Raw genomic sequence first — 17,036 nt, forward strand, 5'->3', positions numbered from 1 at the left:
CTGTCTAGACAGTCACAGAATGATTACATATCAACATTACGATAAATACTACAATCAAAAAAACATTGTTATTGTTTGAGTGTCAAGATTCCAGTAGTGTGTAGACGTTAGTGACATTAAATCATAACTTAAAGTGCATATTGACACATTTTTCAAGTTTGAATTTTGGGAAAAGCCAGCCGATATGAAGGAAGGCACTCAAGCACACACACACGCACAAGCAGAAACACACACACAAGCAGAAACACACACACACATGCAACACACATACACACTCTGTGGAGGAACATTGGATTTCATGTGTACTTACGTTATTCACTGATCAACAAAAATTTCACTAATCAATATAACTTTCACCAATCAATAGAAGTAGTCATTGGATACTAGTATGTTCTCATGTCCATTGATAAGAGTACATTGTGTCTATTTGTCAGGCTGAATAGATGCCCTGGGTAAATGTCCTCAGGGTCAGAAGAAAGTAATGAGTAAATGTCGCCTTGTGATGACCCCGGGGAGTGCGTCATCTGTGGGAGCTGTGAATCTCTTGCTCTAAGACTGTTGACACACCATTACTACCTGACTGTCACTATCTATGTTTACATTCTTGTACCCTATAAAAGATGGTCCACCGGCCTTCAGAGCTGAGAGAGACCTGGTTGAGACCTAAGCCTGGTGTTGTGTTTATTGTCAGAGGTCTGGTTTTCTCTCGGAATCTGCAGATTGATAATTGATACTTCCATACATACTTAAAAATCCAGAACTCAACTGAACTTAGTCAACACTTTTTTCATCAATACACACACACGCACGCAGACACACAAACAGACACACACGCCAGACAGTTCCCAAGCTAAAAAGTGAGAACAGCCTCTGGTCTTTGGGGTAAAGTAGTGGTAAAAGACCCAAGTGTGTTTGCAGCATCCAGAGCTGCTTTCTGGGAGAGGGCAGGAAGGCAGGTCCTGAGAGGCGTCCTCTGCTGATGAACAGACGAGGGCACGTGTGTGGCAGGGAGGGCATGACGCACGGATTTGAGAAAGTGAGACGTCAGCTCTGTATGCACGCAGTGTGAAAGAGACACAAATCAACTGGATTTACTTATGTGGCTGATGAGCTGCTCCGTGTTTCACTCACCACTCTGTTCGTGTCGGGGGTGGTGGTGTGTCAGGGTATGGGGGCCTGGTGTTGGTGCGGGGGGGAGGGGTTTGAGGGGGGAGGGGGAGATGGGGGGGTTCTGAGGTATTAAAACAGTTAAGTGTTTTGGTGCTCATGAGATTCCTTGTCTTATCAGGCTTCCAAGCCCCCAGTATCTAAAGAAACATTGTGTTTTTTTGTGACATCTTCATCTTAATGCTCCATCACCCCCTGTCCCAGAAGGCATGAGAGGGTACTGCACGGGCAGCTTAGTGGATGATGCGGTGAAGGTATCTCTCAGTGTCACACTCCCCTGCTTTCTTCAGCCCAGGGCCCCCCCTGGCTGGGGCCGCTGTCTCTGGGGCCCCTGCCAGGCCCTGGCCCCTCCTGGCTGGGGCCGCTGTCTCTGGGGCCCCTGCCAGGCCCTGGCCCCTCCTGGCTGGGGCCGCTGTCTCTGGGGCCCCTGCCAGGCCCTGGCCCCCCCTGGCTGGGGCCGCTGTCTCTGGGGCCCCTGCCAGGCCCTGGCCTCCCCTGGCTGGGGCCGCTGTCTCTGGGGCCCCTGCCAGGCCCTGGCCTCCCCTGGCTGGGGCCGCTGTCTCTGGGGCCCCTGCTAGGCCCTGGCCCCCCCTGGAGGGCCCTGGTAGGGTCCCTGGAGCCCTGGAGGGGGTCTCTGGCTTGACCCCAGCCTCCTCCAGGAGATCCTGGTTCCTGCTCTGCCGTGAGGAGGAGCTCTCCCCGATCCTGGGGAGCGAGGAGACATGGAGCAGAGCAGGGATTAGCGGGGCTGGGAGAGGCAGGCAAAATAGTTCAGAGGGTTTTTGGGTTGTTATAGAAACAGTAGAGGTGTGGGAAGCAGTCCTAATGAAGGATTAGCTGAGTGTTATAATATCTTTGGCAGGACTGAGTTATATTAAAAGGTTCCCACTGATTACGGTGGCGTGGAAGGGTACCAGCATGCTCCAAATAACTTGCAGTGCTTGAAAGTGTGTCTGTGTGTATTTGTTCTTGATGTGAAAGTGTGTGTTAATCTATACATGCCCCTTCCCGCCCCTACCTGAGGTGGTTGAAGGCTCGCAGCCAATGGGAGCCCAGCACGTTGCGGCCCTCCCCCCGGAGGCCCCTGCGTCGGCCCCGGGTCCGGAGCCCCACCAGGGCGTGGGCCAGCTCCGCCTCGTCCCCCCCGCCCCACACCAGCTGGGCCCGCCGCTCGGCGTCCTGGTCCCCAGCCGCCCGGAACAGCCTCTGCAGCTGGCGCAGGTTCACCCCCATGAAGATGTTCCCCGCCCCCGCCTTCCTGCTGCGGCGCTCGCTCAGCCGCCACAGGGGCCCCGCCGAGGGGCCCGCCACCACAGAGGAGGAGGGGGGGGGAGGGGGGGGGGAGGATGTCTGGCCGTCCATGAGCCGGGCCGGAGAGGCACCACCGAGAGGGGGGGAGAAAGGTTGGGAAAGCGTGGGAGAGAGTAAGGGGAGAGAGTGGGAGAGAGTGAGGGGGGAGAGAGGGGCCCGTAGCCTGGACCTACCTATGGAGAACGAGAGAAAGACACACAGGTTTAGATCGATGCATAGACAAATACTCTACTGTTATTATCATTTATCCACACTACTGGATCTGAATTTCTGTTAGGAGATGCAGTGTGTTAGAGTCATCATGTCACATTCTGTCTCCATGGAGGAGAAGCACTAGTGAGGCCAGGGTTATCCTGCTAGCTGACCAGGGTTATCCTGCTAGCTGACCAGGGTTATCCTGCCAGCTGGCCAGGGTTATCCTGCTAGCTGACCAGGGTTATCCTGCTAGCTGACCAGGGTTATCCTGCCAGCTGGCCAGGGTTATCCTGCCAGCTGGCCAGGGTTATCCTGCCAGCTGGCCAGGGTTATCCTGCTAGCTGACCAGGGTTATCCTGCTAGCTGACCAGGGTTATCCTGCCAGCTGGCCAGGGTTATCCTGCCAGCTGGCCAGGGTTATCCTGCCAGCTGGCCAGGGTTATCCTGCTAGCTGACCAGGGTTATCCTGCTAGCTGACCAGGGTTATCCTGCCAGCTGGCCAGGGTTATCCTGCCAGCTGACCAGGGTTATCCTGCTAGCTGGCCAGGGTTATCCTGCTAGCTGGCCAGGGATATCCTGCTAGCTGGCCAGGGTTATACTGCTAGCTGGCCAGGGTTATCCTGCTAGCTGGCCAGGGTTATCCTGCTAGCTGGCCAGGGTTATACTGCTAGCTGGCCAGGGTTATCCTGCTAGCTGGCCAGGGATATCCTGCTAGCTGGCCAGCGTTATCCTGCTAGCTGGCCAGGGTTATACTGCTAGCTGGCCAAGGTTATACTGCTAGCTGGCCAGCGTTATCCTGCTAGCTGACCAGGGTTATCCTGCTAGCTGGCCAGGGTTATACTGCTAGCTGGCCAGGGTTATCCTGCTAGCTGACCAGGGTTATCCTGCTAGCTGGCCAGGGTTATACTGCTAGCTGGCCAGGGTTATCCTGCTAGCTGACCAGGGTTATCCTGCTAGCTGGCCAGGGTTATACTGCTAGCTGGCCAGGGTTATCCTGCTAGCTGACCAGGGTTATCCTGCTAGCTGTTGACTGCTAGCCAGCCTCATTACCTAGTTCATAATCCTGCTTTAAGTGCTGGGAAAGCCCATTACCCTACAGATGGTGCTCACACCAGTTCAGACTCAGGCTCACTGGGTTTGACTGGCCAGTGACAAGGTCTGGGGCAGGGGCTTTGGTCAGGGACAGGGACAGGGGCTTTGGTCAGGGACAGAGGCTTTGGTCAGGGACAGGGCCAGGGGCTTTGGTCAGGGACAGGGACAGGGGCTTTGGTCAGGGACAGGGACAGGGGCTTTGGTCAGGGATAGGGACAGGGGCTTTGGTCAGGGACAGGGGCTTTGGTCAGGGACAGGGGCTTTGGTCAGGGACAGGGACAGGGGCTTTGGTCAGGGACAGGGGCTTTGGTCAGGGACAGGGACAGGGGCTTTGGTCAGGGACAGGGACAGGGGCTTTGGTCAGGGACAGGGACAGGGGCTTTGGTCAGGGACAGGGACAGGGGCTTTGGTCAGGGATAGGGACAGGGGCTTTGGTCAGGGACAGGGGCTTTGGTCAGGGACAGGGACAGGGGCTTTGGTCAGGGACAGGGGCTCGAACAAGGACTGTGGTCTGGGACATAGGAAGGGATGGGTAGGGGCAGTAATGGAATAGTGGTATTCAACCACATTTAATCACACAGGTTCATGTGTTTTTAAGAAAACAGGTCTAACTGTATCCATATCATTTGTATGTAATTTGTAATAATTTAATGGCATTTATTGATCACTATCTGCGACCTTGTCTATGGGCGGAGCTGTGGAGGTGTGGTCAGAAAGAGCTTCTCTCTGCACCAGTCTATCCTCCACATCCAAGTTCTACTGGACGGGTATGAATTCATAAATTCTGGAGTTCTCGAGGAGTTCCTCAAGGTCTATTGGAGGTGTTCTGGAGTTCTGTTGGAGTGACACACGCTATAGTCTTTGCTATAGCTAAGTCCAGACAAAGAATACATGCATATAGCGGGACAAATGACCCCTTACTTCTCAGAGAAATACAAGGTTTTTTGTGAGAGCGTGAGAAATGGTTGAAATGTGTGAGTCTCACGGCGAATGCATGAGAGTTGAGAGCCCTGAGTGTTCAACTGACACCCTGAAGCACAGATGACATGGCCAATTCTCACACAGGACAGTCAGTAATAACGAAGCTTGAACAACCAATAGAGGCAATAACAGGTCATACACACACACCAAAAAAATGCATACAAATTATGAAACCTAGGCTACATTTTATTTAAGCCGAATTTTCTGAACAACACTATTTGCCAAGAGCAAAACTATTTCTATAACGGAAAAGGCCAATCTAATCTGTAAACATTGAATTCGATTTGGGTGCAACCGGCAACGTATAATGTCCAGAGTGTCAGCCTTCAGCGCTTTACTCTCTATGTAAATACGTGTCGTAAACAGGTAGTTCAGGGGAACGGGCTATTGTGCGCCTCAAAACACCAGCTGGCAAGTCATAAAAAAGGTATATGGAAAACTCACCTACCCCCAGATTGTTGATGACTTTTAAAGCTTTTCCTACAGCATTGTCTCCCGTTATATGCCTGCTTTTCAGTGGTCCGGTTAATTTACTTGTTATTGGTAATAACAGCGCCCAATGAAGATTCTTTATATCTGACCTGACAGACGCTCTTACTAAACAGCAGCGAAGTGTTTCCAGGCTCAGCCCACATTTCGTCATTGGCCACTCAGATGTCATAGACATGTACACCGCTCCGTCCGATTGGCTGGGGTTGTTTTTTCCAAACCTACCATTGACCTGAGGGGCGTGGTGTGTCGCGGCTCCTCCCCCGGCCACGTAGGGAGCCGTGTAATCCATTGACGTCAATGGTTATGGCTCGGGGCTTCCTGAGAGCGGGTAATCGTTGAGCTTGAAGAAGACAGGAGAAGTCGGTGACCTTCTGTCTGACGTTAGTTCGTGACCCTCGTGTGCGGTGCGCGCGAGGTATGATTGCAGCTACACAAACTTAAGTCTACAAAGAATGACTCGTATCCAACCAATAGCAGTCTAGACAATTTAAAACACATGACTGGCTTTGTTCAAATTAGGCAACTCACATTAGATGGTCAGTGTGTGTGCGTGCGTGCGTGCATGTGTGTGAGCCCCACCACCTCACACACAAGACATGCTTGTTATCAGACTTAATCTGACACCTCACTCATTTCAATTCAGTGTTGGATTGATTATGAAATGTCTATAGCCGAATTGAACGAGTGAACACGAACTAGTGTGTGTGTGTGTGCGCGCCTGTGGCGAACAATCAAAAACATTTCAAACACCAAGTCAGAGTTCCTTGAAGTTTTGTGATGACTTCAAAATGATGGGGACTGAATCATGCAGCTCCTCTCTCTCTCTCTCTCTCTCTCTCTATCTCTCTCTCTCTCTCTCCCTCTCTCTCCCTCTTTGTGTTTGTGTATCTCTCCCTCCCTCCTCTCTGATGATGATGATGGAAGAGGAGGAGCAGACTAGCTCTCGAGTCCTCCTTCCCCCAGCCCCCGTGCCCAGAAACAGACGCTGCATTCAACTGAGGAAACGTAAAAAGACTAAATCGACTATTCTAGTTTTAAACCCCGTGCCCGTGTAAAGAAAGGACAAGCAGCCCAGTTGAATCACTCCTTCCTCTGGATGCCCCCACCCTGTCGGTATCAGATTTCGTCTTTCTTAACACTCGGTTCTCTTTTCGCGGCCGCTCGAGAGCCCCCGCCCTGCTCGAAGACCTAATGCCCGGAGCAGCGATGTCCCCTCAGCCTCAGGTGACAGCGAATATCCGAAAGTTTCTGAAAAGTTTTCTCGGGGTCCTTCGGATCCTCCAGATCGTGTTCGGAGCCGGGCTGTGGGTCACCATCGCTGCAAACAAATACCAAGGACCTGTCCATTTTGTTCTGTTCGTCTCGGTTCTCTTCTGGCTTCTCACCCTCGCGCTTTTCTTCGTCACGCTCCTGGACCGGCAGAACCTCGTGCCCATCGTGGGAGGCGACCGGTGGCTGCTAAGCAACTTTGTTCACGACGTTGCCGCCGCTGTGCTTTATCTGCCGGCTCTTGGGGTGATGAGTTACCAAACAGAGCGCTACACCTACTGTAACCTGGACCTGTACAAGCACGGGTGCCTGTTCAAAGCCTATCTGACTGCCGCCGTGTTCGCCTGTCTGGCCGCGGTGGTCTACCTCGTCTCGGCCGTGTACGGAGGTTGTCGGAAGTGTCGTGGCGAGCAAACGGTGATTTGATGGAGTGATTTGGATGGCGGATTGTGAAAGGAGAGTGTTGGGGTGAGGGTGGGGGTGTCCACTCCTTACTCTGCACACAAAGTGGTTAAGGGTGGGTTAGATTTGGGACCTCAACCCAACCTAACGGTCTCCTCCAATACACGTATGTCTCTTTTCAAGAAACTTTTCAAGAGACTTTTCAAGATCAGACTGTGCAGGTTTGTGGATATTTTGTTCGTTAATTTAACTCACTCTCTTCAGCATTACCCAAAGCCATTTTTTATTTGTGTCTGTGTAGCCTATGTGTTTATTTTTGTCGTGCTAGCAACATATGCTTACATAATGGGGAGAATCGCCTTTCTGAAAACAAGGGAACGAGCCTGTTCTGAAAAAGAGAGGTGCTGTGTTTAGCTTGTGACCTCAAGTGAGATGTGCATTAATGGAACTTTTGCTGTTGTTTTGACCCACTCTTAACATTCAACAAATGCCTTTGCCATTCCAATCAGTGCCTTCACATATTCGCTCTGAATGCTGTACCTATGTCTAACATGTGTGATGATAAGGATAAAGGTACTCCAACATGACTAACATTACTGTGTGTTCTTCTGAAAGGGAAAACCAACAATGAATAAAGATTAGTATGACAGACAGACAGACAGGGATGCAGGCAGACAGGGATGCAGGCAGACAGACATACTCTTTTCTTCATGGTAACCTAACATGCAGGGGTGCTTTAGAGAGAGTTTGTGTGTGATTGAGGGAGAGAGAGAGAGGGGGAGAGACGCACTTCTGGTCCTTGACCATCTGCTGTACTCGTGTATTTGTATGTTGCGCTGGACTAAAGGGACTGCTAAATGAATAACATGCCATAATCAAGGAGAGAGGGGAAAGAAGGGGAGGAAACAAAGGGGGAGGGAAGCGAGGGAGGGATGGTGGGGCGGGTGGCGGTTGTGACTGCTTCTAATGACATACAGACCGGCACTTCCTGTTGTGGGATCAACAACAAGAACCAATCAGCTGGGGCCATCTGAATTCCACACTGCCACACGAGACTTGGGGTCTATTTGGGTCTGCTTTCATCTTCTAATTGCAGTTTCTGAGTACCAAGTGTGTCTTTGAATGTGTTTGCAAGGAAGTTAGAGAGGTTGTGTGTGTGTGAGACAGCAAAGTGTGTGTGTGTGTGTGTGTGTGTGTGTGTGTGTGTGTGTGTGTGTGTGTGTGTGTGTGTGTGTGTGTGTGTGTGAGAGAGAGAGGGAGAGAGAGAACAAGAGGTGAGTTTGTGTGAGAAAGCAAGATTGTGTGTTTGAGAGGAAACGAGAGTGAGTGTGTGTGTGTGTGTGTGTGTGTGTGTGTGTGTGTGTGTGTGTGTGTGTGAGAGAACAAGAGTGTGTGTGTGTTTGTCAGTCTGGGAAGTGGGCGGGTCTTACAGGAACCCACTCAGCCAGCCAGAAACATCTCCCACACAGCAGTGCCCCAGCTGTGACCAGGCGAACACAGTTTCTGTGAACACTCCACATCAACACAGTCCGGAACCTCAACAGCATCGCTACATCTCATCTTCACAATCAGACCTCCAGCATGTCGGAGGATCTTCTGATGACACCACAGCACGGTCATGCCTACGGTTGGACCATCGTTCCAGGGCATCAGAAAGAGGTGGCTGGTATCTCTGTTTCCTGTTTGTGTCCCCTCGCAGCGTTGTGGACACCAGGCACACAGGAGGACGCTAGGAGGATGTTGAGATTGTGAGAGGGAGATAGCTGTGAAGGCTTTCCTTACATTTATTCATTTAGCAGACACTCTTATCCAGAGCGACTTTGAGCTTTACAAAAGTGCATAGGTCACTGATCATAACAACGAGATAGCCCCAAACATTGCGGGTAACCAAAACATTAAGCATACATTGTGAAAAAAACTACTAAGTGCCAAAGGCCAGAGCCACAAGAGCATGTAGTTAAACAAGTTACAATTAAACAACATTAACCTCAAAAGTGCAAGAGTGTACCTGTAGAAAAAGCAAGCAACAATAATATATTTTGCATTCCTTGCTAACTATTCTGTACTACGACAGAGAGAGAGAGAGAGAAAGAGAGAGGGAAAGAGAGAGAAGGAAAGAGAGAGAGAGAAAGAGAGACAGATGTGAAGAGAGAGGGAAAGAGAAGGTGGATTTAGCTGGAGGTGTTAAGAAAAGGAGAGACCTGGGGAAAATAATTTTAACACCCACTTAGCCAGCCAGCCAGTCAGTCAGTCAGTATCTGCTAGCACCAGCCAGCCAACCAGCCAGTCAGTCAGTCAGTATATGCGAGCACCAACCAGCCAGTCAGTCAGTATCTGCTAGCACCAGCCAGCCAACCAGCCAGTCAGTCAGTATATGCGAGCACCAGCCAGCCAACCAGCCAGTCAGTCAGTATCTGCTAGCACCAGCCAGCCAACCAGCCAGACAGACATTATGTGCCAGTGCCAGATAATGTCAGTTTTCTTTGGCTGGGCAAGTGGAGACATGGCTCCTAAATGTCCTCTCTCAAGCACACACCCATACACACACACTTACACCTCTGTTGACACACACCCATACACACACACTTACACCTCTGTTGACACACACCCATACACACACACTTACACCTCTGTTGACACACACCCACACACACACTTACACTACTGTTGACACACACCCATACATACACACTTACACTACTGTTGACACACACCCATACACACACACTTACACTACTGTTGACACACACCCATACACACACTTACACCTCGGTTGACACACACCCATACACACACACTTACACCTCTGTTGACACACACCCATACACACACTTACACTACTGTTGACACACACCCATACACACACTTACACCTCTGTTGACACACACACCATACTGCAGTCTGCCTCTAATTCCTCTCTTCAGTAGCATGTTGGCCCAACAGAAGGTCAACCATCTGCTCTGACCGTTACCATGACAGTCACCCAACCCAGACTGATTAAACCCCACCATACGTTTGTGGATAGTTTGAACATTACGGTCATGTACTGCTATTCCTCTCACTCCATCTCTCCCTCTCTGGAACTGCTTCCACACAAGAGCAGACCAACAGTTGCCATGCCTGACTTCAATTAGCTGCATAACTGAGGGTGAATGTGGAGCCAAACAGATCTGATCTACTGTTGTGCTCAACCCCAGGCACAAAAACCACATGACAGTTCCCCCTCTCTGTGTCACAGTCCTCACAGAGACAGTTCCCCCTCTCTGTGTCACAGTCCTCAAAGAGACAGTTCCCCCTCTCTGTGTCACAGTCCTCAAAGAGACAGTTCCCCCTCTCTGTGTCACAGTCCTCACAGAGACAGTTCCACCTCGCTGTGTCACAGTCCTCACAGAGACAGTTCCCCCTCTCTGTGTCACAGTCCTCACAGAGACAGTTCCACCTCGCTGTGTCACAGTCCTCACAGAGACATTTACATTTATGCATAACACTTCCAAGAGAGAGCTTTACAAAAGAGCATAGGTCACTGATCATAACAACGAGATAGCCCCAAACATTACGGTAGCCAAAACATGAAGCATACATTGTGGAAAACCAAATATAAGTGCCAAAGGGAAGAACCATAAGAGCATGTAGTTAAACAAGTTACAATTAAACAACATGAACCTCAAAAAGTGCAATAGTGTACCTGTAGAAAAGCAATCAACAGTAAAACATTTCACAGTGAGTATAATAATTTAAATCAGTTACAGCTAACCAACAAGAGCAACAAGTCTCTCAATAAGAGTCATTGTGATCCTGGAAGAAACTAGCATCAGGTCCAGCAAATCATTCCTAAGTACCGTTGTACTCCCGGAACAAGTGTGTTCCACCTCTCTGTGTCACAGTCCTCACAGAGACAGTTCCCCCTCTCTGTGTCACAGTCCTCACAGAGACAGTTCCACCTCTGTGTCACAGTCCTCACAGAGACAGTTCCACCTCTCTGTGTCACAGTCCTCACAGAGACAGTTCCACTTCTCGCTCTCTGACACTAGGTGAACCTGAAGAGCTGTTCTGGCTTGTGGCTTCACAAACAGGTAAGTGATGGTCACATTTCTTTCTGTGGCACATTTTAAAACAACCAACCAGTATTAGCCAAAGTGCTGCACTATTAGCCAAGGCAAGACAAGGAACTACAATGGTTACCACATTTACCACAAGGGCAACATTGCTGAACTCACACAGTTTCATAGGCTCAGGAGAATAAGTGGGTCTTAAGATATTATTTCAAAACATCGATCATGGGACAGGACCTAACAACAAGCAAAATAATATTCCAGACAACAGAGATGTTCCTATGTCCAGTGAACGACATCAGTCTGGCCTTGATGCAACCAAGGCATACAGCACAGCCTCACATTCTTGAAAGACAGGATTGATTGCCATGTTGCAATGGCGCGGAGTTGTAAAAAATCTTAAGGCTGAATTAAATCCCATGTCCGTCCGTCCGTCCGTCCGTCCGTCCGTCCGTCCGTCCGTCCGTCCGTCCCCCTCTCTCTCTCTCTCTCTCTCTCTCTCTCTCTCTCTCTCTCTCTCTCTCTCTCTCTCTCTCTCTCTCTCTCTCTCTCTCTCGGTCTCTCTCTCTCGGTCTCTCTCGGTCTCTCTCTCTCTCTCTCTCTCTCTCTCTCTCTCTCTCTCTCTCTCTCTCTCTCTCTCTCTCTCTCTCTCTCTCTCTCTCTCTCTCTCTCTCTCTCTGATCCTCACCAGGGTCCTGTTAACCACACTGCTGAGACATGCATTCCATCACACACAGATAGAAGGGGAGGGAAGGAGGGAAAACAGAGGTGGGGAGGGGGGGGGGACAGAGGTGGGGAGGGGGGGGAACAGAGGTGGGGAGGGGGGGGAACAGAGGTGGGGAGGGGGGGGGGGAACAGAGGTGGGGAGGGGGGGGGGAACAGAGGTGGGGAACAGAGGTGGGGAAGGGGGGGGGGGCAGAGGTGGGGGGGGGAAGTGGTCAGTCGTCTACCACGGTGTTATTTTAGACTTGAAGGTGCCAGTGGAACTGTTTCCTGTCATATTGAGCATGAGTGCACACAGTGTTCCTGTACAGGAAGAGGGAGGGTTGCTGTCCTGTACATGGCTGATCCCAGCTCAGCAGCCTGCAGTCCTGTACATGGCTGATCCCAGCTCAGCAGCCTGCAGTCCTGTACATGGCTGATCCCAGCTCAGCAGCCTGCAGTCCTGTACATGGCTGATCCCAGCTCAGCAGCCTGCAGTCCTGTACATGGCTGATCCGAGCTCAGCAGCCTGCAGTCCTGTACATGGCTGATCCCAGCTCAGCAGCCTGCAGTCCTGTACATGGCTGATCCCAGCTCAGCAGCCTGCAGTCCTGTACATGGCTGATCCCAGCTCAGCAGCCTGCAGTCCTGTACATGGCTGATCCCAGCTCAGCAGCCTGCAGTCCTGTACATGGCTGATCCCAGCTCAGCAGCCTGCTGTCCTGTACATGGCTGATCCCAGCTCAGCAGCCTGCAGTCCTGTACATGGCTGATCCCAGCTCAGCAGCCTGCAGTGCTGATCCGAGCTCAGCAGCCTGCAGTCCTGTACATGGCTGATCCCAGCTCAGCAGCCTGCAGTCCTGTACATGGCTGATCCCAGCTCAGCAGCCTGCAGTCCTGTACATGGCTGATCCCAGCTCAGCAGCCTGCAGTCCTGTACATGGCTGATCCCAGCTCAGCAGCCTGCAGTCCTGTACATGGCTGATCCCAGCTCAGCAGCCTGCTGTCCTGTACATGGCTGATCCCAGCTCAGCAGCCTGCAGTCCTGTACATGGCTGATCCCAGCTCAGCAGCCTGCAGTGCTGATCCGAGCTCAGCAGCCTGCAGTCCTGTACATGGCTGATCCCAGCTCAGCAGCCTGCAGTCCTGTACATGGCTGATCCCAGCTCAGCAGCCTGCAGTCCTGTACATGGCTGATCCCAGCTCAGCAGCCTGCAGTCCTGTACATGGCTGATCCCAGCTCAGCAGCCTGCAGTCCTGTACATGGCTGATCCCAGCTCAGCAACCTGCAGTCCTGTACATGGCTGATCCCAGCTCAGCAGCCTGCAGTCCTGTACATGGCTGATCCCAGCTCAGCAGCCTGCAGTCCTGTACATGGCTGATCCCAGCTCAGCAGCCTGCAGTCTGGGCTGACCTGCATCATGTTGCAGAGCTGGACACCTGCTGGAGTAGGACCAGTGAGGAGGGGAGAACGAGTGGAGGAGGGAGTGTGTAGGGTGCAGGAGGGTGTGTGTAGGGTACAGGAGGGTGGAGGAGGGAGTGTGTAGGGTGCAGGAGGGTGGAGGAGGGTGTGTGTAGGGTGCAGGAGGGTGGAGGAGGGTGTGTGTAGGGTGCAGGAGGGTGGAGGAGGGTGTGTGTAGGGTGCAGGAGGGTGGAGGAGGGTGTGTGTAGGGTGCAGGAGGGTGGAGGAGGGTGTGTGTAGGGTGCAGGAGGGTGGAGGAGGGTGTGTGTAGGGTGCAGGAGGGTGTGTGTAGGGTACAGGAGGGTGGAGGAGGGTGTGTGTAGGGTGCAGGAGGGTGGAGGAGGGTGTGTGCAGGAGGGTGGAGGAGGGTGTGTGTAGGGTACAGGAGGGTGGAGGAGGGTGTGTGTAGGGTGCAGGAGGGTGGAGGAGGGTGTGTGTAGGGTGCAGGAGGGTGGAGGAGGGTGTGTGCAGGAGGGTGGAGGAGGGTGTGTGTAGGGTACAGGAGGGTGGAGGAGGGTGTGTGTAGGGTGCAGGAGGGTGGAGGAGGGTGTGTGTAGGGTGCAGGAGGGTGGAGGAGGGTGTGTGTAGGGTGCAGGAGGGTGGAGGAGGGTGTGTGTAGGGTGCAGGAGGGTGTGTGTAGGGTACAGGAGGGTGGAGGAGGGTGTGTGTAGGGTGCAGGAGGGTGGAGGAGGGTGTGTGCAGGAGGGTGGAGGAGGGTGTGTGTAGGGTACAGGAGGGTGGAGGAGGGTGTGTGTAGGGTGCAGGAGGGTGGAGGAGGGTGTGTGTAGGGTGCAGGAGGGTGGAGGAGGGTGTGTGCAGGAGGGTGGAGGAGGGTGTGTGTAGGGTACAGGAGGGTGGAGGAGGGTGTGTGTAGGGTGCAGGAGGGTGGAGGAGGGTGTGTGTAGGGTGCAGGAGGGTGGAGGAGGGTGTGTGTAGGGTGCAGGAGGGTGGAGGAGGGTGTGTGTAGGGTGCAGGAGGGTGGAGGAGGGTGTGTGTAGGGTACAGGAGGGTGGAGGAGGGTGTGTGTAGGGTGCAGGAGGGTGGAGGAGGGTGTGTGTAGGGTACAGGAGGGTGGAGGAGGGTGTGTGTAGGGTGCAGGAGGGTGGAGGAGGGTGTGTGTAGGGTGCAGGAGGGTGGAGGAGGGTGTGTGTAGGGTACAGGAGGGTGTGTGTAGGGTGCAGGAGGGTGGAGGAGGGTGTGTGTAGGGTACAGGAGGGTGTGTGTAGGGTGCAGGAGGGTGGAGGAGGGTGTGTGTAGGGTGCAGGAGGGTGGAGGAGGGTGTGTGCAGGAGGGTGGAGGAGGGTGTGTGTAGGGTACAGGAGGGTGGAGGAGGGTGTGTGTAGGGTGCAGGAGGGTGGAGGAGGGTGTGTGTAGGGTGCAGGAGGGTGGAGGAGGGTGTGTGCAGGAGGGTGGAGGAGGGTGTGTGTAGGGTACAGGAGGGTGGAGGAGGGTGTGTGTAGGGTGCAGGAGGGTGGAGGAGGGTGTGTGTAGGGTGCAGGAGGGTGGAGGAGGGTGTATGTAGGGTGCAGGAGGGTGGAGGAGGGTGTGTGTAGGGTGCAGGAGGGTGGAGGAGGGTGTGTGTAGGGTACAGGAGGGTGGAGGAGGGTGTGTGTAGGGTGCAGGAGGGTGGAGGAGGGTGTGTGTAGGGTACAGGAGGGTGGAGGAGGGTGTGTGTAGGGTGCAGGAGGGTGGAGGAGGGTGTGTGTAGGGTGCAGGAGGGTGGAGGAGGGTGTGTGCAGGAGGGTGGAGGAGGGTGTGTGTAGGGTACAGGAGGGTGGAGGAGGGTGTGTGTAGGGTGCAGGAGGGTGGAGGAGGGTGTGTGTAGGGTGCAGGAGGGTGGAGGAGGGTGTGTGCAGGAGGGTGGAGGAGGGTGTGTGTAGGGTACAGGAGGGTGGAGGAGGGTGTGTGTAGGGTGCAGGAGGGTGGAGGAGGGTGTGTGTAGGGTGCAGGAGGGTGGAGGAGGGTGTGTGTAGGGTGCAGGAGGGTGGAGGAGGGTGTGTGTAGGGTGCAGGAGGGTGGAGGAGGGTGTGTGTAGGGTACAGGAGGGTGGAGGAGGGTGTGTGTAGGGTGCAGGAGGGTGGAGGAGGGTGTGTGTAGGGTACAGGAGGGTGGAGGAGGGTGTGTGTAGGGTGCAGGAGGGTGGAGGAGGGTGTGTGTAGGGTGCAGGAGGGTGGAGGAGGGTGTGTGTAGGGTACAGGAGGGGTGTGTGTAGGGTGCAGGAGGGTGGAGGAGGGTGTGTGTAGGGTACAGGAGGGTGTGTGTAGGGTGCAGGAGGGTGGAGGAGGGTGTGTGTAGGGTGCAGGAGGGTGGAGGAGGGTGTGTGCAGGAGGGTGGAGGAGGGTGTGTGTAGGGTACAGGAGGGTGGAGGAGGGTGTGTGTAGGGTGCAGGAGGGTGGAGGAGGGTGTGTGTAGGGTGCAGGAGGAGGTGGTGGAGGAGGGTGTGTGCAGGAGGGTGGAGGAGGGTGTGTGTAGGGTACAGGAGGGTGGAGGAGGGTGTGTGTAGGGTGCAGGAGGGTGGAGGAGGGTGTGTGTAGGGTGCAGGAGGGTGGAGGAGGGTGTGTGTAGGGTGCAGGAGGGTGGAGGAGGGTGTGTGTAGGGTGCAGGAGGGTGGAGGAGGGTGTGTGTAGGGTACAGGAGGGTGGAGGAGGGTGTGTGTAGGGTGCAGGAGGGTGGAGGAGGGTGTGTGTAGGGTACAGGAGGGTGGAGGAGGGTGTGTGTAGGGTGCAGGAGGGTGGAGGAGGGTGTGTGTAGGGTGCAGGAGGGTGGAGGAGGGTGTGTGTAGGGTGCAGGAGGGTGTGTGTAGGGTACAGGAGGGTGGAGGAGGGTGTGTGTAGGGTGCAGGAGGGTGGAGGAGGGTGTGTGCAGGAGGGTGGAGGAGGGTGTGTGTAGGGTACAGGAGGGTGGAGGAGGGTGTGTGTAGGGTGCAGGAGGGTGGAGGAGGGTGTGTGTAGGGTGCAGGAGGGTGGAGGAGGGTGTGTGCAGGAGGGTGGAGGAGGGTGTGTGTAGGGTACAGGAGGGTGGAGGAGGGTGTGTGTAGGGTGCAGGAGGGTGGAGGAGGGTGTGTGTAGGGTGCAGGAGGGTGGAGGAGGGTGTGTGTAGGGTGCAGGAGGGTGGAGGAGGGTGTGTGTAGGGTGCAGGAGGGTGTGTGTAGGGTACAGGAGGGTGGAGGAGGGTGTGTGTAGGGTGCAGGAGGGTGGAGGAGGGTGTGTGTAGGGTACAGGAGGGTGGAGGAGGGTGTGTGTAGGGTGCAGGAGGGTGTGTGTAGGGTACAGGAGGGTGGAGGAGGGTGTGTGTAGGGTGCAGGAGGGTGGAGGAGGGTGTGTGCAGGAGGGTGGAGGAGGGTGTGTGTAGGGTACAGGAGGGTGGAGGAGGGTGTGTGTAGGGTGCAGGAGGGTGGAGGAGGGTGTGTGTAGGGTGCAGGAGGGTGGAGGAGGGTGTGTGCAGGAGGGTGGAGGAGGGTGTGTGTAGGGTACAGGAGGGTGGAGGAGGGTGTGTGTAGGGTGCAGGAGGGTGGAGGAGGGTGTGTGTAGGGTGCAGGAGGGTGGAGGAGGGTGTGTGTAGGGTGCAGGAGGGTGGAGGAGGGTGTGTGTAGGGTGCAGGAGGGTGGAGGAGGGTGTGTGTAGGGTACAGGAGGGTGGAGGAGGGTGTGTGTAGGGTACAGGAGGGTGGAGGAGGGTGTGTGTAGGGTGCAGGAGGGTGGAGGAGGGTGTGTGTAGGGTGCAGGAGGGTGGAGGAGGGTGTGTGTAGGGTACAGGAGGGTGTGTGTAGGGTGCAGGAGGGTGGAGGAGGGTGTGTGTAGGGTACAGGAGGGTGTGTGTAGGGTGCAGGAGGGTGGAGGAGGGTGTGTGTAGGGTGCAGGAAGGTGGAGGAGGGTGTGTGCAGGAGGGTGGAGGAGGGTGTGTGTAGGGTAC

The 17,036-nt window shown here is 54.2% G+C and overlaps 2 protein-coding genes across 4 annotated transcripts; one reads left to right on the forward strand and one right to left on the reverse strand.

Annotated features, from left to right (window-relative positions):
- Positions 1-366: 366 nt before the first annotated feature.
- On the reverse strand, positions 367-6,180 carry LOC134021880 (uncharacterized). Of its 3 annotated transcripts, none has more exons than XM_062462965.1 (3): positions 5,457-6,180; positions 2,186-2,647; positions 367-1,872 (listed from the first exon to the last, which is right to left on the reverse strand). In XM_062462965.1, exons 1-3 carry the CDS (start codon positions 5,525-5,527, stop codon positions 1,401-1,403), a joined length of 1,005 nt encoding a protein of 334 aa, XP_062318949.1. In that variant the 5' UTR covers positions 5,528-6,180; the 3' UTR covers positions 367-1,400. The 3 variants fall into 3 exon arrangements, with proteins under 3 accessions (XP_062318949.1, XP_062318948.1, XP_062318951.1); XM_062462964.1 differs by lacking the exon at positions 5,457-6,180 and adding an exon at positions 5,191-5,427 and having other exon boundaries at positions 2,186-2,651; XM_062462967.1 differs by lacking the exon at positions 5,457-6,180 and adding an exon at positions 5,191-5,426.
- Positions 6,181-6,212: 32 nt separating this feature from the next.
- Positions 6,213-7,502, forward strand: marveld1 (MARVEL domain containing 1). Its single transcript, XM_062462968.1, has one exon. The coding sequence runs from the start codon at positions 6,430-6,432 to the stop codon at positions 6,931-6,933; it is 504 nt and encodes a 167-aa protein (XP_062318952.1). The 5' UTR covers positions 6,213-6,429; the 3' UTR covers positions 6,934-7,502.
- The last annotated feature ends 9,534 nt before the right edge of the window (positions 7,503-17,036 follow it).

Source organism: Osmerus eperlanus, chromosome 6 (assembly GCF_963692335.1).
Source record: "Osmerus eperlanus chromosome 6, fOsmEpe2.1, whole genome shotgun sequence".
Classification (NCBI taxonomy): domain Eukaryota; kingdom Metazoa; phylum Chordata; class Actinopteri; order Osmeriformes; family Osmeridae; genus Osmerus; species Osmerus eperlanus.

Excerpts from the sequence above, each read along its gene's own strand:
- LOC134021880 (XM_062462964.1), bottom strand. The coding sequence starts at position 5,413 with ATGTCTATGACATCTGAGTGGCCAATGACGAAATGTGGGCTGAGCCTG. Across the intron at positions 2,652-5,190 it reads CATCAACAATCTGGGGGTAG|GTAGGTCCAGGCTACGGGCC; the intron begins GTGAGTTTTCCA and ends CGTTCTCCATAG. Across the intron at positions 1,873-2,185 it reads CGAGCCTTCAACCACCTCAG|GATCGGGGAGAGCTCCTCCT; the intron begins GTAGGGGCGGGA and ends CTCGCTCCCCAG.
- marveld1 (XM_062462968.1), top strand. The coding sequence starts at position 6,430 with ATGCCCGGAGCAGCGATGTCCCCTCAGCCTCAGGTGACAGCGAATATC.